At 49.5% G+C, this 26,327-nt stretch overlaps 10 protein-coding genes across 10 annotated transcripts; 3 read left to right on the forward strand and 7 right to left on the reverse strand.

Moving 5' to 3' along the window:
- Positions 1 to 359: 359 nt before the first annotated feature.
- Positions 360 to 2,173, reverse strand: AKAW2_61112A (sugar porter family MFS transporter; the record flags this gene model as incomplete). Its single annotated transcript, XM_041693312.1, has 5 exons — positions 360 to 644; positions 691 to 1,041; positions 1,090 to 1,141; positions 1,205 to 1,941; positions 2,006 to 2,173. 5 exons carry the CDS (start codon positions 2,171 to 2,173, stop codon positions 360 to 362), a joined length of 1,593 nt encoding a protein of 530 aa, XP_041546610.1.
- Positions 2,174 to 5,108: 2,935 nt separating this feature from the next.
- Positions 5,109 to 5,776, reverse strand: AKAW2_61113A (CVNH domain-containing protein; the record flags this gene model as incomplete). The annotated part of the gene is made up of 2 exons (XM_041693313.1): positions 5,109 to 5,506; positions 5,635 to 5,776. 2 exons carry the CDS (start codon positions 5,774 to 5,776, stop codon positions 5,109 to 5,111), a joined length of 540 nt encoding a protein of 179 aa, XP_041546611.1.
- Positions 5,777 to 7,212: 1,436 nt separating this feature from the next.
- On the reverse strand, positions 7,213 to 8,204 carry AKAW2_61114A (SDR family NAD(P)-dependent oxidoreductase; the record flags this gene model as incomplete). Its single annotated transcript, XM_041693314.1, has 3 exons — positions 7,213 to 7,418; positions 7,469 to 8,068; positions 8,135 to 8,204. 3 exons carry the CDS (start codon positions 8,202 to 8,204, stop codon positions 7,213 to 7,215), a joined length of 876 nt encoding a protein of 291 aa, XP_041546612.1.
- A 1,084-nt stretch (positions 8,205 to 9,288) lies between these two features.
- Positions 9,289 to 10,970, reverse strand: AKAW2_61115A (putative extracellular exo-polygalacturonase; the record flags this gene model as incomplete). The annotated part of the gene is made up of 8 exons (XM_041693315.1): positions 9,289 to 9,336; positions 9,390 to 9,464; positions 9,517 to 9,618; positions 9,669 to 9,857; positions 9,909 to 10,069; positions 10,127 to 10,185; positions 10,240 to 10,606; positions 10,664 to 10,970. 8 exons carry the CDS (start codon positions 10,968 to 10,970, stop codon positions 9,289 to 9,291), a joined length of 1,308 nt encoding a protein of 435 aa, XP_041546613.1.
- A 924-nt stretch (positions 10,971 to 11,894) lies between these two features.
- Positions 11,895 to 12,679, reverse strand: AKAW2_61116A (mitochondrial pyruvate carrier family protein; the record flags this gene model as incomplete). Its single annotated transcript, XM_041693316.1, has 4 exons — positions 11,895 to 12,078; positions 12,133 to 12,269; positions 12,371 to 12,386; positions 12,486 to 12,679. 4 exons carry the CDS (start codon positions 12,677 to 12,679, stop codon positions 11,895 to 11,897), a joined length of 531 nt encoding a protein of 176 aa, XP_041546614.1.
- A 516-nt stretch (positions 12,680 to 13,195) lies between these two features.
- On the forward strand, positions 13,196 to 13,660 carry AKAW2_61117S (L51/S25/CI-B8 domain-containing protein; the record flags this gene model as incomplete). Its single annotated transcript, XM_041693317.1, has 4 exons — positions 13,196 to 13,281; positions 13,345 to 13,451; positions 13,514 to 13,546; positions 13,602 to 13,660. The coding sequence occupies 4 exons, from the start codon at positions 13,196 to 13,198 to the stop codon at positions 13,658 to 13,660; spliced, it is 285 nt and encodes a 94-aa protein (XP_041546615.1).
- A 132-nt stretch (positions 13,661 to 13,792) lies between these two features.
- AKAW2_61118A (DODA-type extradiol aromatic ring-opening family dioxygenase) lies at positions 13,793 to 15,237 on the reverse strand (the record flags this gene model as incomplete). Its single annotated transcript, XM_041693318.1, has 4 exons — positions 13,793 to 14,256; positions 14,320 to 14,480; positions 14,563 to 14,735; positions 14,830 to 15,237. The coding sequence occupies 4 exons, from the start codon at positions 15,235 to 15,237 to the stop codon at positions 13,793 to 13,795; spliced, it is 1,206 nt and encodes a 401-aa protein (XP_041546616.1).
- Positions 15,238 to 15,939: 702 nt separating this feature from the next.
- Positions 15,940 to 18,734, reverse strand: AKAW2_61119A (putative chitin synthase activator (Chs3); the record flags this gene model as incomplete). The annotated part of the gene is made up of 3 exons (XM_041693319.1): positions 15,940 to 16,073; positions 16,130 to 18,319; positions 18,371 to 18,734. 3 exons carry the CDS (start codon positions 18,732 to 18,734, stop codon positions 15,940 to 15,942), a joined length of 2,688 nt encoding a protein of 895 aa, XP_041546617.1.
- Positions 18,735 to 21,595: 2,861 nt separating this feature from the next.
- Positions 21,596 to 22,116, forward strand: CBP4 (uncharacterized protein; the record flags this gene model as incomplete). Its single annotated transcript, XM_041693320.1, has 3 exons — positions 21,596 to 21,633; positions 21,718 to 21,902; positions 21,989 to 22,116. The coding sequence occupies 3 exons, from the start codon at positions 21,596 to 21,598 to the stop codon at positions 22,114 to 22,116; spliced, it is 351 nt and encodes a 116-aa protein (XP_041546618.1).
- A 2,159-nt stretch (positions 22,117 to 24,275) lies between these two features.
- Positions 24,276 to 24,942, forward strand: SYB1 (SNAP receptor SNC2; the record flags this gene model as incomplete). The annotated part of the gene is made up of 3 exons (XM_041693321.1): positions 24,276 to 24,383; positions 24,604 to 24,835; positions 24,923 to 24,942. 3 exons carry the CDS (start codon positions 24,276 to 24,278, stop codon positions 24,940 to 24,942), a joined length of 360 nt encoding a protein of 119 aa, XP_041546619.1.
- Positions 24,943 to 26,327: the final 1,385 nt, after the last annotated feature.

Below are 26,327 nucleotides of genomic sequence, written 5' to 3' on the forward strand. Positions count from 1 at the left end.
CGCACCAGCCAATTTTTACTGCGACATGCTCCTGGCGGGACTGTTAATGTGGTTTCCGCAGTACAATGTTTCTGATAGCTTTTTCTCCCCTTAGCGAGGCGTTGGGAATATTAAGTTGACTGGATTTGTTATATGAGTTCTACCCTGCAAACCATACGAGAAGACAAGAAGGAGAGGGATAAGTCACAAAGATACGAAATATTGGTATCATGCGTCATTACTTAGCTATCACTAACGTAAAGTAAACAGAAATAAGCAGGAGAGATTAATCATAATAGCAACCGAGCATACCCTTCTGTATGCAGACCCACCAACTCGTCGTCAGCAGCAAACCACTGTCGAAACTGACATCCCGTCCCTCACACCTCCTGGTGAACCGCAGTAGCCTTTTCGGCCACAGCATTCGCAGTAAGACCCATCTCGGCCGTAAAGGTGCCATGCGGTCTCCACTTGGCCGAGGTACGGGGCGTGGTCTCTTCCATCATCTTGTCCACCTGCTCAAGAGTGAGACCCTTGGTCTCCGGGATCAGGAAGTACGTGTACACAAAAGCGCAGGCGCACAGTGAGCCCCAGATGAAGAATACCTTGGCCTTGAGGTCACCCTTATCCTTGTCGACCATGTAGGGGGTAATGACGGCGATGATCTGACTGGTCAGCGTGTTTTGTCAAACAGGGGAGCAAGTCACTTACGCAATTCCACAGCCAGTTTGAAGCCGTCGACAGAGCCACACCTCGCGACCGAATAGGCAAGGGGAAGATTTCGCCAATCACAACCCAGGCGCCCGGGCCCCACGTACTAGCGAAGAAGAAGATGTAGATGCAGATGAAGGAAATCTCTGCGCTGACAGCGTGCTTGTTGCCGCCGTCCACAGTGCCGACGATAGCGACAATGAACTGGCAGATGACCATGCCAAGTGCTCCCCACAAAAGGAGCGAACGGCGGCCAAACTTCTCAATTGTGTAGAAGGAGACAGGGGTTGAGCAGACGTTGACGATAGTGGTAATCATGCTGATGAGAAAGGGGTCATCGATGGTTCCCAGCTATACTCTGTCAGCGCATCATCTCGGGCACAGATCGATCTTACTCACCGACTGGAAGAAGGTCGTTCCAAAGTAGAAGACAAAGTTGACACCGGTCCACCTGAATGACGGTTAGTATCTCTCTTCACATTTTGTGTGTGGGTGTGGCAAGGTTGTGACTTACTGTTGCATCATCTGCAGGGAAGTACCCAGGACTGTCCGACGAAGGTTGCTGTTGGGAGAGAACAGACTGCCGCGGAAGCAGTTCATCCAGCTGACGAAGTATCCACCTTCCGGGATCACCTGCATTTCGTACTCATGGTTTGCCACGATCTCAGCCAGCTCATCCTTGATATAGTCCGAGTCTTGGGGCTGGCCACGAACGCGGGCAAGGACCTCCGCAGCCTTGGCCAGGTTACCCTTGCGAACAAAGTAACGAGGGGACTCGGGCAGGCAGAGCAGACCACCTCCCAAAATGATAGCCCAGGCGAGCTGGAGGCCGATTGGGATACGGTAGGAGCCCGAGTCGAGACGGTTCTCAGTACCGTAGTCGACGCATGAGGCCAACATGAGCCCGATAGTGATGCAGAACTGGTACCCTGAAACAATAGCACCACGAACCTTGCGAGGTGCAATCTCAGACATGTACAGGATGATAATGGCGGAGACAAAGCCAACACCGAATCCCGCGATCAGACGCCCGGCCACTAGCAGACCCAAGGAGGTCGAAGCGGTCTGCAGGACAACACCAACGACGAAGACCACACAACCACTGACAATGGTAGTGCGACGACCAAACCAGTCTGCCAAGTCACCCGCAATGAGGGCACCAAAGAAGGTTCCAGCCGAGAGGATCGACGTGATCAGCGATTTTTTCCAGGACGGGAGGACGAAGGAATCTGTGGGGGTAGTGTTATAGTCCTAATAGATGTCAGTCATATCAGTCCCCTCTTAACTTATTAGTTGTTGCGATGACGCTACATACCAAGCCCTCAAACTCCTCGATGAAGTATCTCATCCCCATGACACCGCTGATATAACCCGAGTCATAACCGAAGAAGATACCACCAAAAGCCGCAAAGGCACACATCAAGTAAGTCTTGAGGGTGACTGGGGCCTCGACGCGCGAGGCGTCCACGAAGCCATCAGCCATGGCTACTGAGGATAGACCGTGTGATGGTCCGCACAGTGAAAGAAAGTGACAAGAAGGGTGGACAGAAGCCTATATGGCAGCAATGAGAGAAAGGTAGCGGCGTTCACACGAAGACTGGGGGATATGAAGGAAGGTGACGGAGAAAAGGAAGAGGGAAGCACCGAGAAAAAGGACAAGAAAAAACGAGATCAGGGGTATTGGTCGGTTTTATAATCCTGTGCGAGGGTCCAAGTTGCATCATGCTCAGCTCACTGCTGGACTCGCGACTTCCCGTTGAGAATCGGGCCAGCATCGGTACCGGGGGAATGCCCATGGGGTTCCCCAGCTGTGGCCACCATGCCGTCTGTCCAGTTTGGCCGCCGGCCGTGACTCGTTGGGCTGCAGGACGGCCATTGCTGTGGAGCGCTATTCACTGCAGTCGACCGATGGCATGCACAGGGCCCAGAATCCGAAATTACCACCAGTCTTGATTCGGATGACTGGCTTCGAGGTGAATGCCTCTCATCCTGCCTGCATGTCCAATCATCAGGCTGAGGTAATTTCCCGGAGAGTTAGGTTTTACCGACAGGGGAAAGTTCTGTACGACCCCAGACCTGGTTTCCCCAGGTTGACCGTAAGAAATGTACCCACAGGGGGGGCAACGGTTTACGGGGGAGTCCAGATCCAACCCAGCACGAGTCACTGCTATACTCCATAGAAGGTATAGTAAGTCTGCAAGTCAAGCTAGTATAGTACGACTTGTTGACAGGATTTAGTTGCCAACAGCCAAACAGAAACTCGGTCCAGGCCGGCAAACCCCGTCTGGTTCTGGCATTCACTCTGATTGGCAGGGTTTCACAGGGGTCGGAAAATTGAACCTACCACGTGCTGCGCAGAGGAAGGATTCCCCACAATTAAGTGCCAGTCTAGCCGGATCTGCTTAGTGCTGTCATTTTGGGTTTCCGATCACGAGATGAGCTTCTTGGACCCTGATCAACTTTCACAGTTCACACAGGCTACTAACATAGCACTCGGTCCTATCGGGGTAACCTAGTAAGCATCTTTCTTTGATCCTGGCATGTCACCCTCATTGTTCTCGATTCCCCATTTCACTATTCCCAGAAATTATCGTTCGCCATGTTAAGCTCCAATGTAACCTTTCCGACAATGGTCCATGACCGTAGCTAATCACGAGCCATCCCCTCCAGAACACCTGGTAGCGAGCACAGACGGCCGCGACGCCACCACGACTATTGAAGGTTGCCCAGCCCGCTGAGTCGGAAGGTAACTGGTCTCCTGTCCGGATCCAGGTCTTGGTCCGAAGTGGCCCTCCGTCCGCGGGATTCTTTGTTGGGTCTGTATCCCAGCTGGAGGAGCAGCCTCGGACCTGACCGAAAGACTCTTTTCAGGTTCACACGTGGTTTATTTTCTTTTTCTTCTCCTGGAGTGGCCTATCCGGGTGACTTGCCTCCGCGAATGGGTCTATTTCGGCCCCGTCTGGCTTGTTCTAGGGTAGGAGAATGTCTTCGCCATCTCAAATCAGCGTGTCATGCCAAGAGGCTTGGCGACCACGACGTCTCGTCCCGCCAGTGCAGGCGCCATCCAGAAAAATTCAACTTTAGCCGAGAGTGTGTCAATACGAGATGCAATCAATCATAGGAGCCGTGCTATACGCATCATAAGTTGGGTGCGCTAGAAGCGAAGGGGGATGGATATCAAGGCATCATGACAGGAATTGCCTCAAACCATACTATTACCATGGATCAATGACCCGGTGAGCACTTTCAGTCATCTAGACTATTTAATAGACAACTTCCGCTTGCCACAAATGAGAAAGGAGTATGTCCGAAAGGAGTCTCAAGTGCAGTCACACTGCAAGGGTCTGTCATGTCGGTGTTACAGGCTACTGGGATGGATCCCGGTCATGTGAGGTGGTATCCGTGAGAAGTGAGATCCATCTATTTTTTGGGAATAAAAAGCAATTACTACTACGGTCTACCTCCTTTGATACGGACTGTATCACCATGTGAAAGCATCCTAAGTAGGTGCCTAGTACTAGAATCTCGGATACCGTATGATCGGTGATAAGTAGTAGCCTCATGGTGATCTTGCAGTGCACGGTGGGTATTCCTCCGCTATTGATATCTCTTCTATTAACTTCTTTAAATAAAATATTTATCTTAGCTACTAATACACAGAATTCATCGATTAGCTATATTATCATGACTTATTTTCTTTATACACTTATTCAATCCGGTTCAAGAAAATCTAATCTTCCATTCCCCAAGCACCACCTACTAACTACTAAAGTTACCAACACTGCGGGGTAATAGGTAAGGCATCACCCACATGGCCCCCTTTCCTCCGCGTGGTCAGGCATCCTGTCAACTCCCCCGACCAACAACCAACCTACTCACTACTAAGAATGTGGGGTACTCTTAATCCAGCCAAGCTTTGCAAATACCACCACTACAGCATATTATAACATCACTAACCATGACTCGAACTGCAATCTCTGACACCCATAATACCAAAGCGTACCAACACAATCTACTAAGCTAAGTAAGCATAAGCATAAGCCTAAGCATAACAATCATCCTCTCCCTTATCAGGATAATAACCAACCACCCATTCCACAAGAAACGTCGCACAGTCTGTGACTACTTGACTAAATACCTCACGAGTGACTTACGTACGCACACAGTAAGCACAGCCCACACACCCTGTCCATAAAAGATAGAGAATTAACCAACCAGAATAGCACATCATATGCATGTAGTACTTATGTGGCAAGTTGATGGCTGCAACATTCCTTAAGGAGTATATATATAATAATAATATGTAGTAAGGTAGTGAGTGAGTGAGTGCCCTGCCCCTCATCGGGTATATTTACATTTACTGACCTATCATCTGGAACTTTATATTCTAAGTAGCAACATTTCATTTAGGAAACTGATTAGTTTATATAATAGAATAATTCATCATTCGCTATGCAATATCTCCAATCATACAAAATCACTCCGTATCCTTTACTACTGGTTACCTCCTCATATCTCCCGTTCTCGGTGCTAGATACTAACAATGTATCTAAGGTCCCTATAATAGCCCACCACGTCAGCCTAAACCTCCCCCAACTACACATTAGATAGTAGTGATAGATAAGTAGACGTACCTTAAACACCAACTCCCCATTCTCATTAGCAATCTTATCCGCCAGGTACAATCCCTGCAACTCTCTGTATCCACCATCCCGCTTCCTCAAGTACGCCGTCAACTTGGGACCGCGGCCAGTGTGCTCGAGCTGAATGTCATTGGCGGTTTCGGTGAAGTTGGAGCCGCCCCAGAGGAACCAGCCTATACCAAATCAAAGTCATTAACAGTCAGTATCAATACCATACACATTTTGCTATCTAATATTCGAAAGAAAAAGAAAAATAGAAGTAATATGGGAGAAAGAAAAAAAAAATAGGGGGAGGGCATACCATCGGTATTTCCAATATGTCTATCCAGACGGATCTTGCGAGCGACATACTCTCCATTCGCACGACGCACCTCGGCGTGCAGGAAAGTAGCACCGGGCTCGTGGATGAGGTGGATGTTTTGGCAGCTGTTGTGGAAGGACATTTTCGTAGGTAATGTTTCTCTTTGAGAAAGAAAAGGGGTGAGGTGGGGTTGGGTGAGGAGAGTAGAGAGAAGTTGAGCAAGAAAGAGGGATTAACTGGGTCAAGTGGAAGGGTTTATATAAGTTGGAAGATCGCAAGCATTGCTGCCCTACTGAAACTTAACTAGCTGCTAACTAGCTACTAACCTTCTGGATGGAGACCCTGAGACTGGGGATTGCTGCTGCTGGTGAAGTCACCCTGCAGGAAGGAAGCTCGGGTGGGTCGATTTTCCCTTCCCTCTTTTAAAAAAAGAGGGGTGGATTGTGGATGTAGTAGTGGGGCTAGGCAGCATTTACTTTTTTGGGTGCTGGAAGGTTCTGCTGCTGGTGATTATTTTGGAAGGGGGGGTAGAATACATAGTATATTATTTAGTATCTATTACCTTCGATATAATCATGTACGATGGTAGTATTGTATGGCTGGTTCGGTTCCGCCCGAGTGCCAGTACCGTTGGATTGACTGAATGGAAAGGATCGGGCTTAGAGAAGAAATGATGGAATGATCCGCACAGGGATCGAGTGGGCCGGGCAAGACAGACGGTCGCGTGACTTTCAATAGTCTACAACTTTCAATCACTACTATCTACTCCTATACTAACCTTGAGATCAATGTCCCAAGAATAAGGAATTATCTTTATAAGTTACTGAAAGATTAAGTACTTACTCGTAACATAGGATTCATCACCATCAGTTTCTATTTCTGCCTAAGGCACAAATATACCAAAAGACCAGTCATATCAATCCACCTGAAACCGCAGTGGGCTCATTGCTCCAGCCACATTCTAAAAATACATATAGTAGAGTGATCTGAACAGCCACAATCGCCAACTAGTAGCATTGGCATCGCCACATCCCCACTCCACCGCTCCCTTGGAGGCAAATGGTCATTTTACTTACTTACTGCTGTGGAAGGCTTGGTGTGACTACTTATCATCCTTGGCAATTATGACGATGATTCAAGTTGGGTGGTGGCACAGTCACCGGACGAGTGCTCCTATTCCAGGTTGAGTGATACTAGTAGTACTTGTGGTACTATGTATGAGGTGTAATATATATTATGAGCATAGTATTATTGGTAGCATAGTTGGCTTATTTTGATACCCTGCAGCCTCTGCAGGCTGATGATGTTGATTGTGCCACTGTGGTATCACATTTTCCTAGGGTTTGTGAAGTACAGCGTGAGTACACGGCAGGATCATTTTGGGCGATCTTTCAGCAAAAATGAAAAAGAAAATAATTATTAGACTAACATTCTAGGATTAAGACAGTGTATATATATATATAAACCCCGGTTCCCAACCTGGCTATGCAAAACCCAATATCATCATGTGGCCAATACAGCTGACCCAAAACACCAGTGAACTCAAAGAAAAGAGAATTATCCCCCACAGCATCAAAATCAACTGCTGCACCCAGCCACTCCCCCGTCAATCAGATGCAATTCTCCATTGACGTACCCGCCTGCCTTACTGGCCAGATACAAAATAGGCCCAGCAATCTCCTCGTGCCGGCCTGCTCTTTGCAGCGGGATGAACTCGCGGTCAAATGCGCCTTCGACCGAGATCTCTTCGTTGGCTGGGCTTCCACACAGATTACTTGGGAACACTGTATTTCAGTTAGCACCTCGTCTCAGAATATATAGGGAAAACACTCACGGCCAGGAGAAATAGTGTTTGCTCGAATCCCATGAGGAATCAAATATGTCATCATCTTTCTCATCAACATGTTCACAGCTGCCTTGCTCATTCCATACGCACAGCCCCCAACGACTCTCCGGTTATGTGCTGCGACACTGCTCACAGCAATGACCTGACTCTTCTGAAAGACGTTTCCTCGCTTGTTGCCCTTGTCCAGTAATGATATGAAAGCCGCAATGGTGTAGAATACCCCTGTTGTGTTTACCCGGAACGTGTCTAGAAATTCATCGACGGGGGTATCCATGAGGAAGGATTCCAATTCATCCGGGGTCGCATTCTCCTGTAAAGTGCGACCGACCTTCACACTGATGGCTTCTGGTGAGTCCATATAAAGCATCCCGGCATTTGCGACGAGCAGGTTGATGTATCCGGTTTCAGTATGAATCTGATCGGCAGCGGCAGCAAGAGAGGCCTTTGAGCCTACATCAGCAACGATAGGGATGATAACACCAGGATGCATATCGGCTGTATCTTCGAGAGTCTCTTTGTGACGACCCAGGATATAGACTCTGCTGGCTCCATTGGTAGCGAGGGCAAGAGCCATCGTCTTGCCCAGACCTGCGATAGTAACACCATCATCAGCTTGTGTTAGAGGATTACAATCGTGAACCGCAACACACATACCAGAGCTCCCGCCGGTGATGACGGCAACTAGGCCGCGCACATTGAACAAATCCTTGATATCGTACGGCATCTTGATGGGGATCGCACTTGAGTGATGTGATGTGAAAGGAAACAATCAGAATTTTAATCCATGATCCCAGTTATATAAACGCACCCACAGATCGGTGATACGTCAATTGACACAGATAAGTTAGTCGGTATGTCGATCATGATTGGATGTATCACAATGACACTCCCAACTTCGCTGTACATCCACGTCGAACTCATTCTCGTCGATGTCATATCGTCCAGATGAAGCAAAGGATAAGTTATATTGGGTTTGGAAAGAAAATCTCTAACGTAGAGGTTCCTACCGCATCTAACCAGTGGCAACACAAACGAAGAATCAAGCCAATTACTGAAGCTTGACCCCCGTTAAACTGCCCCAAGCTACCATAACCTACTTCGGGCTTCTCTCGGGGAAGCTGAGTAACAGACTCATCTAGGATATGTCTAAAATCTATCATACCCAACCCTGCAGGAGGTGCATGACGCAAATGTAATGAACACAAATCATTGCCACTTTTCGGTTCCAAAGTACTTAATAGTTGTGGGTAAGTCCGCTGGTTGGGTGCTACTCAGGAGGTCACGATCATCAGCCCGAGAGTTCAGTTCGTGTGAGAGGAAGCTTCGGTTATAATCTCGCTGCCGCACTTCAGATGAATTAGAATTGAAATATGGTTTGCAACTTTACGTTTTCGAGGATCTAGTATGGTCTACACGATCTCCTCGGAGCGCTCTAGATTCTACTATACTTGGTATGTGGCTCTTCTGGTTGCTTGTTTGTTCGATGAACAGCAGGTAAATGCGGATAGATGTAGTATCCTGGATAGCAAGTGCAGTGTCACTCAGAAGAGCGCAAGCAGCTGGAAGCAATGATTCTTCCCTCGGCATGTGACGTATCGCACGCAAAAAGCAGAAGGAGCGTCTACTGAGAACCATGATCAAGGTTTGAACCAGAAAGTTTCTTGATCGCCTGACCTTCCCCAAGTCAAAAGCATACAGATATTATTTGCTCACGTATATACACAGCCGAGCCCAAATGTAATATATACACCTTTCATCCGTCTTAGTAAGGCCCGACCTCCAGTGTACATGTTAATAGGCATTCTAACTTAATCAGAAGTGGCGGTGCAATTGACACTCAGAAGACTCTCATCGACCTGAATAATATTAGTCACCGATTTGGATCTTCACCTGGCTTTGGCCGACTCACATTATCGCAAACAAAGTCGTTGGTTCCATCCGGGCTGGTTACATTAATATTGGAAGTATAGATATCCGAGCAAGTCTATTGAGTGTCAGCCATTGCACACTAAACGCATATCCTGGAGGGCACTTACATCAGGACTGGAACAAACAATTGTCCCAACATAGGGATCTTCGGATCCTGATGTCGTTCCGCGGAAGTTCTTGATGTGGACGTCCGAGATGGTGAGAGAGCTCTATTATTGTGTTAGGATAGCTTCGGAGAAGCGGCTGAAGGTCTACTAACCGGGTACTCGTTGCACAAGGTAGTATTCTTCTGCCCATAGCACTGCGTGATTTCAATGGCCCAGTCGACATTATCAATGAGTGCGGTGTCATAGGTGATGTTCTTTACGCTACCCGAGCCACCGCCGCCTTGAAGATCGGCAGATAGCGCAGAGGGAGTACCAGGCCAAACCTTGATGCGGGCCATATCCTGCAACCAAGTTAGTAAGAAGTTTATTATTTGGTTAAAGTCCAGACATACCGAAGCGTTAAACATAGAGATGTTGTACACATAGACATTCTCAACGATGTCTACCTCATCCTTGTATTGGCCGAGAGAGCCCACAGAAATGCCGTGGGAGCCATTGCAGTGAAGGTTCTGAACGAGGATATTGGTGCTGTTTGGCTTGAAGGAGACACAGTCTTTGTAGGTTCGCAGGTTAGAATTGTTGAAGTATGGCGCTACTTAGATTGACTTACCATCACCGTTGTTGATCACCGAGTTTTGGATAACGATGTTGTTCGAGCGGTAGGTATCCCTACGGGTAAAAAGGGTCAGTATAACGCTCAGTGTAAAGCAGGATAAAACGCACCATCCATCAGTGTTCTTGGCCTCGTTATCGCTCTTACTGTAACCCGAAATGTCAATACCATCAAAGAGGACGTTCGACGAGTTAGCCACAAAGTGGTAGTACTGCGGCGAGTACCGCAGCTTCAGCGGACCGATTGTGCCACCATTCAGCCCAATGATACCCATCAAGATGGGTCGCAGAATGAGATCATCTTCTGCATACAAATCATACCAGACCTGTCCGTTGCCATTGATTGTACCACCACCGTACATATTCACATCTTCACCACCGAGTTGGAAGAAGGTCGTAGCGTTCTGGAAGCCCTGTTTGAAGGAGTTGGCTTGCCAGTAGTCTGTATCATTGGTGAATAAGATTGTTCCGAGGACCTCTATTGAACCATAAGGTTAGTCAATGGTCACCTTGCTTGGATCTGCAGAATAAGCACCTAGGTCAATGTTCTTCAGGAAGGTCATATTCAACGCCGTCCCAATAATATACTCCTTGTCCTCATCGAAAACGACCTTTCCACCGTGGTTACATTGGTTCAATGCGGAGAGAATGTAATCAGAGTCGTCAGTGCCGTCTCCATGGCTGCGGACATGGCAGGTCTTGTCCCTGCTCTGGCTTGTAGGTAGAGGCCGGAAAGGCTTTTTTGGGCCGCAGGCAGCTTCTCTGGACCGGGAGAAGGCCTCTGCTGTGGCCCCTAGCGCAAGAAGGCCAAGCGTGTGAGAGAGAACGTGTGTGAGTCTCATTGTGTGAAATTGGCAGGAGACAGGTCTGGGTTCACGGACAGAGCTTGGGCAGAGTTACCGCAAAGCAATGACGATCGCCACTGGCATTTATATCCATTGCACTGAGTCGACATTGCTCCCCCGCAGTCTTGCCCACATTGACCACACCACCCATGTCTCCGAGTTGGGGAGTTCGCTGGACTCCATATCCGGGGAAACGCAGTCAACCAAACGGAGCGAGCAAACCACGATTGTGGAGCTATGCTAAGCTTGTGGCTTGCTCCTGTAATCAACAGGGGCACTTGGAGACAGTTAGCTGCTGGAGAATGTGGTGGTGGGGGATTGCGTGGAGGAGCAACGAGAGACGATGTGATAGGAGGGCTTGTCGGAGACGATTATCCGATTGGGGGAAAAACGTGTGTCTGGGGAATTGGCAGGGACCTTACCCCAGCCATCTTCTGCATCATGACTTCATTTGTAATGGGGAGCAATACCCGGTTATTCTTTAATCCCGGTTAGATGATGTTGTCGCGCAGGTCAATTCCCGAAACTTGCGGTAAGTGCAGGTCAGTGCAAACTCCGTGTGGTACAAGCCTCGTGGACAATACACCACCATTAGGAAGCCATTTAAAAGGCCGACAGCTGCTAAACTTCTATCTACTAAGCAAATATATACTGTAACAAAGTTACCGAACCGTCTCTATCTCCATTCCTAGGATCACATAAGCCGATCTCAGCGGTCTCAACGGTCTACATCACTGACAAGCGTAGAGGAATGTCGATGCAATTTATGAGGAAATATGTACATATATAAGTCGGAGTCGCCTCCAGCCAACTTCATCTCATGATATGCTCTATGAGCCTACTCACCAATGCCAAGGGGAAGACAATCTATTGTCGCTTAGGCTGCACTTTGCGCAACCCTTTACCCAGACCAAAAGTTGTTTAAGCAGACTTCTCGACGGCAGCCTTCGCCTGAGTAGCAACAGCCTTGGCGTCATCGGCCACCTCCTGTTCCAGATCCTGCACGGCGGCGGCGGTCGAGCCGTCAAGGCTACGGCGGTAGTTGATGATACGGCCGACCTGGACAACACCGACACATCCGAGGAAGAAGTTGACAGCAGCGAGCCTAGCCCGTCAGTATCCTTTCCACATTATCATAATCCGGGCTCGAGGTACATACAGGTAGTTCTTGGGGGTGATGATCATGCACCAACGAGTCCAGATGCAGCCAGTGGCCATCAGGGCACCGTTCTGAGTGAGGGAGAGCTTCTCGGCAGGGCGGCTAAGATCGGAGATACCGGCGATGACAAGAGCCCACTGGTTGAGTCAGTGAGACAGTACGTAAGTATAGTATGGTATTTTATCGCGGATAGGTTGGATCCGAGGAAAGGGTTTCAGCAAGGTGTATGATTTCGTACCTTCATAACGGGAGCCCTATGACACATCGGTGTTAGTATACAATGCAATATAAAAATTCACATAATTAATCGGAAAGAAGCAAATGCAACACCATATTATCCGAGTATAACTCACCAGAAATGCACCGTCTTCACACCGACCGGGCTGTTCCATAGACGCTGGAAAGTGCTCTGTTGCTCAGCGGCCGCAGCATCGGAGCTCTGGAAGCGGAAGCCCTGGGCACCAGGCCGACGGAAAGGGCCATATGCGTTGCGGAAAGCAGCTCTGGTGTTCTGGAAGAAGCGAAGACCAACACGGGAGGACGACATGGTGATTGATTTTATATGGCGCGGATATGGCGTGAACGGGCCGAATCAAGGACGGCGGTAAGAAGGTACAAAACCGGAGAGAAAAGGACAAGGATCGGTCCAATTGAAGAAGAGAGTGGAGATGTTCAAGACACGGCGTGCGCAACAACAGCAATAGGCGACCAGCCGGGGAATTATGAGAATGGATTTCTTGGTAAAATGACGAAGGGAAGAGTGAGTCCCAGCGGCCCCGAGGTCGGCCTTCCGTTGGGGGTTGCGGCTCTTTTCCGGCTGAGGTAAGCGGTGACAATCACGCTTGACCGGATTGGTCTGTACGGACTCAGAACCTCCAGCGGGAATCAATTCATCGTCTCCTCCCCCAGAGTCCCTGTGATCAGCTTCAAGCTCCCATTATCGGTCCTTGACCCCTCCGTCGCCCCCAATTGATACCCTGCGCCGATTTTTACGGGGCTAATTTTTGTTGTTGACTCTCGTTGCGAACTCCGGTCCTCCCGTCTATCACGATCTTCCCCCACAATGTCGTCCAAGTACGTCTTCACCAAGGGTCTGAAGGAGCTGCGCTTCCTTTTCTGCCAGACCTCTCAGGCTAGCTCTGCCACTCGGTGAGTCTACAATGTTTCCAGTTGGTACTACATGAGGGATTCGCTGATAACCTGTATCTGTAGCTCGTTCTTGCAGCGCGCATATCCGACCATGAAGAAGCACAACCCTCACACCCCCATCCTGATGCGCGAGGCAGCTGGTACTGTGCCTAGGGTGTACGCCAGATATGGTACGACATAGTTTTTGAAACCACACCAATGGCGGATGAATGCATGGCTAACAATCTCGCAGCTTTCGGCCAAGAGAAGCAGGAAGCTCTGACCGGTAAGATTCTTGAGTGGAAGATTATAAGGCAAAACTGACCATGATGCACCTCCAGGCTTGACGGATCAGCAGATCGAAGAGAAGATCACTCAGTTGGTGAAGGCGTCTTCATAGCGAAATCACGACGCGTTCGTATATGTTCATGCACCGCATTTCCAATTTGCACTGTATCTATAGATGAATTGAAACTCGTTCGCCGTGATAACCCAGTCAATATTTACACGATTCCATTGTTCGCTTTCCACTCTACAAAGAACTAGTACTGTTGGCGATTTCGCCGAATCTATATTGCGCCCAACTCATGCTTCCCTCCTTCAAAGTCCACAGCCTCCTTCCAACATCATCGCCCGCGGCCCCGGCTCCAATATGAATCGGAAGCAGGTGGTCGAAATACGGATGTGCCTGCCGAGCATCCGGCCGTTTCAGCAAATCTGCCATGGCCTGTTCTCGCTCCGCTGGCGCTTTCGTGACGGCCTCCTTCAGAGCTTCATCGAAGCTGGCAGTATACGGCAAAGGCCGCGGGTCACCCCAGGTGAATTGCATATCACGCAGGTTATGCACCGCCATACCGGAGACGATGATCAAGATGTTCTCCTCACGGAGTCTCGAGACCGCCTGACCAAGTCGGTAATGCTGGATAGGATCCTCCGTTTTGAACAGCGATACCTGCACAACAGGGACATTCAGAGGGTTCTTCTCAGGCTCAAAGGCTACGGACAAAAGTCAACATCTCCCAGCCAGACAGACCATCGTCCAATCTCAACCAAACATACCGCACTTGAAACTCGCCCACACACCATGATCAAGACCTCTCTTCACCCCCTCACCCTTAATCCCCGCCTGGCTCAACGCATCGAGGACCTTATTCGCAACCTCCCGACTCCCAACATTAGGATACTTCTCCTTGTAGTAATGACTAGGGAAGCCATAAAAGCTAAAACCAACGTTAACCAAACACCAAACCACCAACCAACCACACTTAGGAAAGGGAAAAAAAAAAAAAAGAGACAACATACTCATAAATCAAATCCGTAATCTCCGCCGTATTAACCTGAATAGTATCCCTCCCCGCCTGCCAATGCGCCGAGAAAACCACCACCGCGCGCGGCTTCACCTTGGTAGTAATTTCCTTCCCTATCTCACCCAGCTTATGATACGCCGGGTGCTCATGATCATACATGATATTCGGCTGCACATAATCAGCATGCCAACCCCAATCTTTATACCACAAAACATAAAAAAGGTGGAAAAGAAAAAAAGAGGATAGGGTAGGGAAAACTCACCCCACCATGACTCAAAAAATAAACCGGCGTTCTCGCCATCGTAACCCGATCTTCAAACCCTCCTTCACCCAACTTCTTATTCTTCTTCGTCACTCTATCCGAAAGACTTCCACCACCAGGAGTAGTAGTAGTAGAAGTAGTACTCGCAACAAAACCCCGCGAAGCAGAAGCCCTACCACCCGCACCCAAAAGCCGTCTAAGACCGAACAGATTGGCGTCAGTACTACCACCACTACCAATACTAGTACTTCCCGTATAGCCCCAAAAGCCAGCGACAGCAATGGCCAGAAGCAAAGTAATCAGGGAGAGGACCGCCAGGGTTGATTTCTGTTTTGGTGGTGTGCTAGTAGTGTTCTGATGAGATGATGGTGCGGAGGATGAGGATGGCGGAATGGGGGCAGAAGACATAGATTATCTATAGGAAGGATTCGGAATGGTCCCGGTGCGGGCTCAGATCGGGGGGTAGTAGATAAAAGAAATGGGGAGGGGAAGATGCATGGAAGGGTGCAGAAGGATCTTTTCTTCTATTTGTTGCGGGTTTCACGGAAGGATTTCTTCTTAATGAGTTGTGATTGATTTATTATGCAGGGTCTTGGGGGGTAGAATGTGGCTTATTGGTGTGGTGTGATGAGGGATTGGGCGATATTGTAATCATTAGCGATCCGATCGGGAGGAGGCGCTATCCGTCGGATGGAGTGCGGAATTGGGCCGCGGTAGTCTTGATTTCTTACATGGCATGAATATGTTTATGTTCATACTAGTGTACTGAAAAGTACTCTGTTCACAGAAGCAGTTCATTATTAAGGTATTATAAAAAAGGGCATCATCATGCGGTGTCTAGTCTAAGCAAAATAACCATGGGAGTTGAAGATGCGGTCCGGTACAATCCAGATTGACCGGCCCAATCCATCTAATCATTCCCCCGGTGAAGTCCTCCCAAGCCAGAAAATGCATGCATCATAGTAATCCAATTCCAGCTCGTTAGGTGGGTATAAGCATACGCCAGCGATCAAAAGACACTGGCAGACAGGTCCAAAAAAGAGTATTAAACTGGTAGAACGAAAACATAAACATCCCCCGAAATTTCCACCATCCAGTTGTCATGCTCATTTACATAATGACACAATCGCCTTCGTTCTGCTTTTGTTGATTGACAGCAGACCGGGACAGTCGGGTCTTTTGCATCCGAGCGCCGCCCTGCTTGATCTCCTCGAGACGCTCACGCGCTTTGGGAAATTGTTGTGCTGTAGTGAAACTACATTAGCGATCGAAAGTGTATAAGGAAAGTAGAGAAACTCACCAGCTGCCCGCCAGTACCACCTCTTCGCATCGTCCAGGTTGGCAGCTACACCGATACCGACTTCGGTGAAATATCCCATCGCGTATTCTGCTTTGGCGAGACCGGCAGTCGCGGCTTTGCGCGCCCAGAGATAGGCTTCCGTGTCACTTTGCTGGAGGATACCCTCCGCTCCAGTAAGGTACCATCCACTGAGAGCAAGTTCACTCTGGTGCTCTCCTTGGGCAGCAGCATGAGTGTACCAGATGATACTCTGACGGAAGTCGACAGGGCATCCCATCAAGCCGTACTCATATGCAGATCCCAAGCGGAATTGAGAGAATTTGTATCCCAATTCGGCAGCCTGGTGGAAAAGTTGGCTTGCGTAGGCTTCATCCCGAACAACGACATCATTGGGACCCGCATTTGCGTACATAAGTGCAAGCTCATGAAGGGCATGTGGGTTCTCGGCATCGGCACGCTCTGCGGCACGCTTTAGCCAAGAGATACCTTCGCGAGGGTTCTTGGCCTGCCCAAGAAGGCCTTTGAGCAAGATCATTCCCATCTTGTACATCGCAGGCGGGTCTCCCAATGATGCAGCACGCTTGTACCATTGCACCGCTTTGAAAGGGTCGCGTTTAGTGCCTCCGCCTTCTTCTTGTCCTATCTCGCAGCATACAGCGACTCGGTAGGCAGACTGGGCATGTCCCGCCTTAGCAGCGGAATGATATAGGCTGTAAGCTTCCTTGGGATCCACTTGAAGACCCATCTGTCCTGACCCATAACAATCCGCAAGGAAGAACTGAGCGTCCGCGTATCCACTGGATGCCAACTTCTTGACGATCTTGTAGCCATCCATAACATACCTCTCGCGGGCTTTCGCTTTGGTCTTGGGATCCATCCGACTGCTGTCAACCAGGACGGTCGACGCCTCAACCAACTTCTTCGCAAGGAGAAGCTGGGTCTTGTTGTCTGACGGCCTACTTTTGGCCATCTGTTGAAGTTGTTGAAGTTCCTGCTGGGTGACAGGACCGGATGCAGCTGGTTCCACGGGCGCGGCTTGCGGCGGGGAAGCAGCAGGAGGGGGAGCTGATGCGTTGGCATTGTTATATTGCCGTACCGGTGCAGGTTTGCTTCCCTGATCGTGGCCCGGCCGGAAAGGAACGGGATGGTGAGGGAGAGCATCAGGATTCTTTTGGGGATCTACAGCTTCGGGCTGATTCAAAGCTGGTGCGGGTTCAGTCACAGGCATCGGTTGATTGGGCCTGTAGGGGCGAGGTGGATTGCCCCGGACAGAAGGCTCTGGGACAGGATAGCCGCTATTGGGTTCAGGATAAGCTGGCATTCCAGCGCCCCAGTTCCCCTGATCGTGAGGGTGGGGCTCCTCGTAGGGATGCGGATTGTAACCATATCCAGCACCAGCCTGAGCATAGGCAGGTTGGATTGGTGGACCCTCATTCGGCAGGTCAAACTGAAAGCCTGCGTTTGCAAATTGATTCGGCGCAACTGCGCCCCTGGCTTCCACTGGAGACTGCGGATAAGGATCGCTCGCTGCATGAGGGTTGAACGCGGTGTATCCCCCACGAGATGAGGGTGGCGACTCGATGGGTGCCTTGGCCTTCGGCTGTTCAAGGCCGGGCAAGCTTTCATCAATCACTCCGCCCTTCCCGAAATCAGGCATCGCATCGAAGTTGGGCATATCAGTCTCCCCAGCATGAGCCGAATTATAATAACTGTCCACCCATGCCTCAGTATCGAAATGCTCATGCGGACCCGGTTGCGGTTGAGAGTAAGGATCCTGGTAGGTTGATTGCCCAGGGTACAGAGGCTTGGGCGGCGGAGGTGACATTGTCGGCTGGACCGGCATGGTAGCACTTCGATTGACGTGTGGTACAGGCGGCGGGTCATTAGGATCGGTGTACGGCCTGTCGCTTCGAACAGACGAAGCTGCCGGACGGCCAGTACTTGCTGATCGCACAGGAGCGGCGGGGTAGTTGCTTCTACCACGACCGGGGGATACAGGTCTAGGTGGTCGCCTACTGTGCGAGGTATGCGGACGATCCGGCACCTGTGAAGGGGGTATTGGGCCACCATTGAGGTCCATTGCGGCCATCTCACCTTCAATACTTCTCGGTCCGCGCGGGTCTTTCGTGGGGAAAGATGGAAATGGATTATCAAATGCCATCTTATCAGGGGATTGCGGCGGACGAGCAGCTAGACTACGTCAACGGCACGTTCCAAGTAAGTGGGCTCCTTTATACTCACGTCGTCTCATCTGAGGAGGTGGTCTGTCCCCGTAGCCACGACGGCTATCATATCCCTGCGGCGGTGGAGGGCGTCCGCGATGTGCATATCCACGAGCCTCCATCGGGGGTCCATAGCCACCACGCGGAGGCCGCGGAGCCCCTGGCGGAGGCCCATAAGACCGTGGGACTGCGCTATCACCGGGATAACCGCGTCCTGAACCCTGAGGACCATTACTGTATCCATAGTATTGGTTGTCATAGCCATAATCATATTGTGCATTTGGCGGCGGACCCTGGTAGGCCCCGCCCCGGGCGGGAGGAGCGCGGGGACCATAGTTTCGCATCGGAGGGGCCCTCTGCGCTGGATGTTGCGGGTATGCCATTATGCCAACACTAATCTTGCGAACTGTACAAGGGAAAGGAGTCGACACGGGCTTTTGAACAAACGATTGCGGATTCTGTATCCGGGTTGGAAGCGCGGGGAACAATCAATCCACTAATAGACAATGCTCACGCCCCCCTTTCACTATCTACACCAATAGGAGGTCAGCCAGTGAGACAAAGGTACATATGGGCAAAATGCTGCTAGATCCTGTAGTAGTAGAGGGGGCGCTTAGCTTACTGGAAGCTAGGTAATGCGAAAAGTGACACCGGGACTAAGATTCAACAGTTCCATGCGATATATGCAGCCATTAGACCCTGAAGAAAGACCAGCGCGAGATAATTGTATCCTAGCGAAAGGGAAAGGAATGCTGTCAGCGGTCGAATTGTGGGCGCAAATGACTGCAAAAGCCGGGGGCGCGATCGCACGGCGAATGCGCGAAGCCGGACCAACTCACCAGAACACGAGGGATAACCTTCCCCCCGCCAGGAATGAAGGAATGCGGGACCGAGGCAGGGAAAGCAAGATATAAAAGATGGCAAAGGAAGAATGACCTTTGTGAGAAAATAAAGAGCGTGTGACCTCCGAGGGAGGAGGAATTTAAATTAGTGACAGAAGGGGGGTGGTGGAGGTTGGCGGAGGTCAAGACGATAAGTGTCTTTGGGTGGTCGAGGGTTATAGGGACGGAGTCCGGAGTAGAGTACCTGACGGGTAAAGTAGTCTGACTGGATGGAGAGGGGAAAAGAGAAAGCCACCCGTGATTTTAAAACTTCCCCCTCTGCTAGTAGACTGGAGTGACACAAAAAAAAAAGTGGGAGCGACGACACAAGGGATTATGATTTATTATTATAATTACCGATTGATTGACCGCGACGATGAAACACTTTATGAATGCCCACTCATTATGCCTTCGTTCTCTCCTCTCTCCTTTGTCTCTGATCAACCATGCGCGACTCCTAGCGAAATACCCATAATGCATGACTGAACTGTTCGTGCACCCACTTAACTATCTACTACTCACTGGTCGGCTACTGACACTTTGGAACGGTTCTTCTGAACTGACCCACGCCCGTCCCGCCGGGAATACTGTCGCTGGTCAGAGTTAGATATCGGTGTCCACTTCTCGCCGGTACAAAACGGATCTCCTCCTCCGTCCCCCGACCCCATTCAGTCTAGTGGCAGCAGGAGTCATGGCTTTGGAAAGTTTGGAACCTGGGTGAAGGACATTAAAGAGGGACTTGGTGGCACTCGTGCCATGTATCGACAGTGGGTAATCATATCCCAGTGCACCGTCAACCAGACCTACCAGCATTCCCGACTGACCCTTCTTCAACTACAGAATCAGAAACCGTTGGAGTCTGATAACCGCTTGGCACGGCGCTACCCAAGACTCCCATCTAGGAAATGACGTTGGATATCCTCTTAAGGCTATTGACCCCTGAGACATGAGATCAACCGCACCCAAATATTTCGAACAGCCATTATCTGCCCATCACCTACAAACCCGCTGCAAGGTCTTGAGCCTTTGGATCATCAGGGGTCTGGAAGACTTGTGCCAATGGATAGTCAGTAAGCAGTTAATCTTTGAGGGGCTCCTAGTTTAGTACAACGACAGTGGTCAATATGGATCAAACCCCAGCGCAATCTCCGTTCGAAACTTAGGCGCTGCATTTCTATTGGTCTATACGAATACGACATAGCCCCATGCGTCGAATTACAATGAAGGATAAACACTCGGAGTCCGTTACCCAGCCTATGATGTTATCGATCATCAACCTATCTTACATAACCTACTCCGTAGTATCAAGTGGCTCGTCGAGCCCTATGGGGTACAATGTGCTGATGATCCGACACAATTCACGACCTTGAATCAGTTGATTGTCCAAGCGCGCCTCTTCAGCCATAGCAGATATTAGTTACCCCTGCCGCGTTGACGTATCAGATATGTCGCATCGAAAGATACCAACGTGGACCTTAGCCAACCTTGCGTCTGCGCGAATGTACTCTATCTATCCACATCCCACTTTCGCAAAATGAGAATGCACATTAAATCAACAACGCCAGATGATTTCTCCTCGTAAAAGCATTTGACTAATAGACTTCCTGGATTAAGGTAATGATCAGCTGCATCTGCGGATGGAAGTCCCACGCCTAGAATGGAGCTGCACATGACCCAAATGAGTAAAGTAATATTTCATACCTCGCAAATGCTCACCAATGAAGCAATTCTACCGACACCCTACTTTTTGCTCTGTGATTATATTTAGAAGTCGATATATCGATGCCGAGCGGACCGATGTCTAAGACATCCCGACGTCACAGTAACCATTCAACAGAGGAAAAGAGACAGCAGAGAATCTCTACGATATTCCCCGCCCCTGGGAAAACTCAGCAGCTCATTCGCACAAAATCTGATAGTTGTTGTTCTAGTGACATAGTGAGTGGAGCAGCAGCAAGCAGCAGAGCCTTTTTTTCCCCTCGGGAGAAGGCCAGCAAAAAGGAAGTCCGCCCGAACAATTCCACTCCGCTTCCCTAATTGGGTTACAATTAAGTAACGGCCACAAACCTGCGCCACCTTCATTAGCCTCCACTGCTGCGCCACACACACATATGGATCGGCGCTGCCGAATCCCGTGTGCGTGATTACGATGATGATGTTGATTGATGTCGGAGATCAGACGCACTTCCCGAACGATTCCTCTGTGGCTTCTCCAACAATTGAAGACATCAACCAACCAAACTTCTCGCGTTTAGCTAGCCATTTACAGCAGGGCGATTTCCACCTGCCTTACATCACTCGTCATCCCATCCCAAACCAAACAAACCAACAATTGTCCCCAGAAAATAAAATCATCCTCCACCATGTCTCGGGCAGGAACTTGGATGAAGATGCTCGGCGTGTAAGGCGCATCCCACCCACCCACCTTTTTCTTTTCCGCACTTGCCGCGCGATCTTCTAACGGGGGTAAAATTACTACTATTAGCGGCATCGTCATTTGTGTCGGCGGTCCGGCTTTCGTCCAATACATCCGTCCTACCGACGAAGAATTGTTCAAGCGTTATAACCCGGATCTTCAGAAGCGGAGTTTGGAGGAAGGGGATCGCCGGGCTCGGGAATTCGATGAATATGTTACCCGGTTGAAGCAATGGTCTAAGTCTGATAAGTCGAGTGCGTTTATGCCCCTTCCCCCTTCCTTTTTATCTTATGGATTGTCTGGGAGCAGTTATACTGATGTCATGGGGTGGTTTGATTAGTCTGGTACGCGGCGCAGGAACAACAGGAACAGAAGCGAGTGGAGGCCGAGGTACAACGGAACCAGGCTAGGGATGATGCTAAGGTACAACGTGAGGAGATGAGGAAGGAATTGCTGGGTGAGAAATAGGCTTGTTGCGGAGGTATATCTCCACGGGAGTGAATCTGCTGTGACTAGCTCATTTCTCTATGCTGGAGATGTAGCTGGATCGGACATGATGCTAGGAAGAACCGTTGACTCCTGCATCGTCCTTGTATTTATACCCATTGCGTCTATGTGAGACCTGTCCAAAAAGCATTGTGGGGGGAAGCATTTGGCTCAGAGTTTGTGGAGTTTTCGGAGGCTACGGTCTATACTGTATTATATTTCAAATATTTCAATGATTGAATGGAAATCCTACGCTTGCATTATATATTATGTCTGTGTGCTGTTCCCGTTCATCGGATGACGCCTATGACAGCTGATATCTTCGAATCGTGGTAACGACGGGGCATGATATTGGGAGACCCCCGTTACTGCTTCTGTAGCGACAACCGTTATTAGGCAGAGGACTCACTAGAGACCAAAATCCGCCGGTGTGCCGCTGGGACAGATCTGGAGAAGCGAGAGCCACTTGAGACGACCTTGAGTGACTCAGCACAGTCATATGCATGCCACGGCCGTACTTAGGCGCACGGCAACCTTCATATGCTGGAAAGAAATAGACTGGTATCCAGATCAACTTCATCAACGCTTACTGATATGAGTAGGGCTGGCCCGGTTAGTCCTACTTCCACTGCATAAAAGGAGCCCCCTTAGGTTGTTCCTATCGAGACATATATCAATTCCCTCTGGCTTGAGATGAGTTGGCCACGCGTAAACATGGAGGTTGTAGCCAATGAGCACCTCTGGTGAGTATGACGATCTCATATCTGAGATCTTCTCCGCCCATGCTTGAATGAACTGTCGGGCCAAATTTGCTGCGATCGTCGTATTGATGCTCGCTGTATGATTGGAGTTGTATAAATCGCTCAGATACTCGTCGCGGCTGTAGGCCTGTAGTTGTCCGTTCGGACAATTTCCGCATCCATCAATCGAAACTGCGATGCAAAGTGTTGCTGTGGATTGTTGTTGATACTAACATGGCGCAATAAGTGATAGTTTTACGCCCTTGTGATTATGAGAGAGATATACTTTGCACAATAGGTCTCCGAATTAGGCGTAGACCTTCCCCAGTTATTTTCACAATATGTCTCACTCGTGAAGGGGGAAAAGCATGATGCTCAAAGCACTTGTTTCAATTAATAGGAAAATAGCTGGTATGAGCAACAAATCTAGCCAAGTCTTAAGCAGATCGAAGAATGCAGAAGTTGGCAGGATTCTTTCGGCAATCAAGTCCTTATCGTATCTATTATCTAGATATCTGGAAGAAAGGGTCCACACTCCATACTCGTTAAGGCAGGACTGCCACGTGATGCATGTGACGGAAGGCGCAGCATGCTTACATAGGACGCACCGCCACATAGTAGGGCGTGTTTCTTAAGCAACGCATGAGGTCGGGCAGACCGTTGCCATACTTCATAACACTTGGTAGTGAAGGGTGCCCAATAGATGGACAACTGGTGTTGCTATTTCTGTCTGTATTGCTCTCTCTACCAAAATTGCAGGCATACCAGAGCCTTGCTCCTGCACCTAGTGCATACATCGACAGTATTGACAGTTGTAGTAGATCTTCTATTTCCCATGTGAAGTACTAGGTGGATATTGACAGGGTATCCTCTCCTTTTCCATGGACGCAGTAGTAGTCAATAGAAACAAAGTAGCAGCAGTCTCTATACAGCCACTCAACTCAACCTTTTGGCTTTTCACCTTCTCTTTGTTTCCATTCTAGCGGCTGGTCCAATTGGGTCTCACCACTAAGCACAAAATAATAATAGCTGCCTGTGCCGGGGCGTCCTTCCCAATAGACCGCGGGTCACGTGAAACCGCCCCGACCGAACCGAAACGCCTGTAATCTCCAGAAGGCGGGCGGCGATTCATCACACCTTGTCAGCTTCCCTTCAATAACGCATCCTACTTCCCTCCTGCATTCCATCGTCCCGCCACCGTCCACACCATCCTCCGACCTCCACCTTTCTCGCTTTTCACCGTACCCTCAGTCGTCGTGTCTGTCGTTGCGACTTACCGCCTCATCCCCTACGACAGCAACAGGCAGCAGCCCGTCACTTTCCACCTAGGTAGTCTGGTGACTTACCAGGTCCTACACCCCCCGAATACCGAGTTCATAGAATCTATCGCGCACGAGAATCATGTCCGAGCAGCCTTACGACCCCTACATCCCCTCTGGCGCCAATGGAGCCGGCGCCGGCGCCAGCGCCGCGCAAAATGGCGATCCCAGGACAAGGGAAATCGACAAAGTAAGTTGCCGAAACGCCTCGCGGCCAACTCTTATCGTACCACAAGGATCTGTCGCCCAGGTTGGATAGGATGTGACGATTTCCCAGTGCTCATCTGGACTTCCATCTGGGTTCATCTACACTGGGCGGCCACCCCGGTCTTTTGGATGTTATTGAGCTTGTGTCTATCATGGCAGTTGTCGCAAACCCTTTACTAACGCTGTGTTTCTTCTCTGTCTAGAAAATCCAAGAGACCGTTGATACAATGCGCTCCAACATCTTCAAAGTTTCAGAACGTGGTGAACGTCTAGACTCCCTCCAGGACAAGACGGACAATTTGGCAACATCAGCGCAGGGATTCCGCAGAGGTGCCAACCGCGTGAGGAAGCAAATGTGGTGGAAGGATATGAAGATGCGCGTGTGCCTTATCGTTTGTATCATTATTCTGCTCATTGTGATTATCGTCCCTGCAGGTAAGATCAGCGCTGTTCTCCGGCACTCCACCCAGCTGGACCCGGTAAAGCATCCCGGAGTGCGCTAACAGCTTTCTCCCCTTTTAGTTGTCGCAACCAAACATTAAGCTACGAATTCAGAGCGCGACAGTCATGATTGGCTTGGGAATGGATGACGATTTTTCTTTCGCCTGGCCCTGGTTTATCTGTGTTGAGACGAAGCCGTTGTTTCCAGCTATTAATACCACCTGCTTTTTTCTCGGGCGTCAACCTCGTTCTCACGAATAAAGTCTTGTTGTCTCTATACGCCATGGACGCTATGAGCCGGTATGGAGATTGAGGCTATGCCACATGATTCCATCGACGGTGAAGATGTAAATGATACTCTCCGGTGCTTCCTCGTGTTCAAGTATCAGTGCTGTTTGTTGGTTTTGGTCTCCTATGTTTGCTCCTTTTCTTTTTTCCTTTTCTCTTTTTTTTTTCTTTATGTATTTCCTTTGTGTCTTTCCCTTTTTAGCCTTTAATGGACCTCTGCTCCAGATTACACTCAAGAGTACACTGCGAGTATAGTACAGGCAACCTAATTTGTCCTTTTGAGACTTTGCACCTGCATAAAAGCGAGAGGGTGAGAAACGGAGAGAGAGCAGGACCTGACGAGAAAGACGGTCAGGGCACTCGTCTGGCCATAAGTCCGACCCATCGTAGCCTGAGACACGGGTAGATTCTCGTATTGCGGATACTACTACGGAGGAGATTACCAGCCATAGATAAAACCCGCACCCCACGGAAAAAGCAAAGGGAGGAAAGGCTCGGATCAAGAGGACCGAAGAGAAGGAGATGTGGACCACATTAAAATGGAATCTGGATACCCAGTTGTACGTGTTAGGTAAAGGGAAGATCAGATAACGAAAAGGATCCATCTGCACTGACGGATTTGACACCTGTGGCCTGAGTCGTGCTGGAGCACGACTCCAGCGAGTCAAGACAGTGATAGGCTGTCGGCAGTTAGCGAGATCTGATAACGGCCTGAAGAGTTATTATTGATTGATGGAAATTGATCACAGGGGATCGTCGGGATCCATATGCTGGGTTTCCATTACGTGTGACGATGCGAAAGAGGGAAGCGAGGTGTTTGGGGATGGGGGAGCGAAGGGCAACCGGAAATGATGGGAACCGGGACCTTGGAATAATAGTAATGTGGTGAGTCACTTTTTTTCGATACCCGGCTCCGAAAGTCGCAGCCAAGCCAGCGTTTCGGGCACTTGTGCGGACTGGCGTTTATCCCTCGATATATACCTTAAAGAAAGCCGGGTTTTGCGCAATTTATTCCAGTGGCCAGATCGAAATTCGCTCACATATAGTGACAGGTTCGACGGAGATCCAGGTGCCCCTAGTTAGCTGGTTAGCTTGTGAAAAACGGCCTAAAATTCGAGGCAACGCGTGGGGAGGAGAGAAAGATATAAAGGGCGCTCCCGAACGCGGCAAAAGAGCGACATTGAAAAAGGCTTTATAA

This window comes from Aspergillus luchuensis, chromosome 6 (genome assembly GCF_016861625.1).
Source record: "Aspergillus luchuensis IFO 4308 DNA, chromosome 6, nearly complete sequence".
In the NCBI taxonomy this organism is placed as follows: Eukaryota; Fungi; Ascomycota; class Eurotiomycetes; order Eurotiales; family Aspergillaceae; genus Aspergillus; species Aspergillus luchuensis.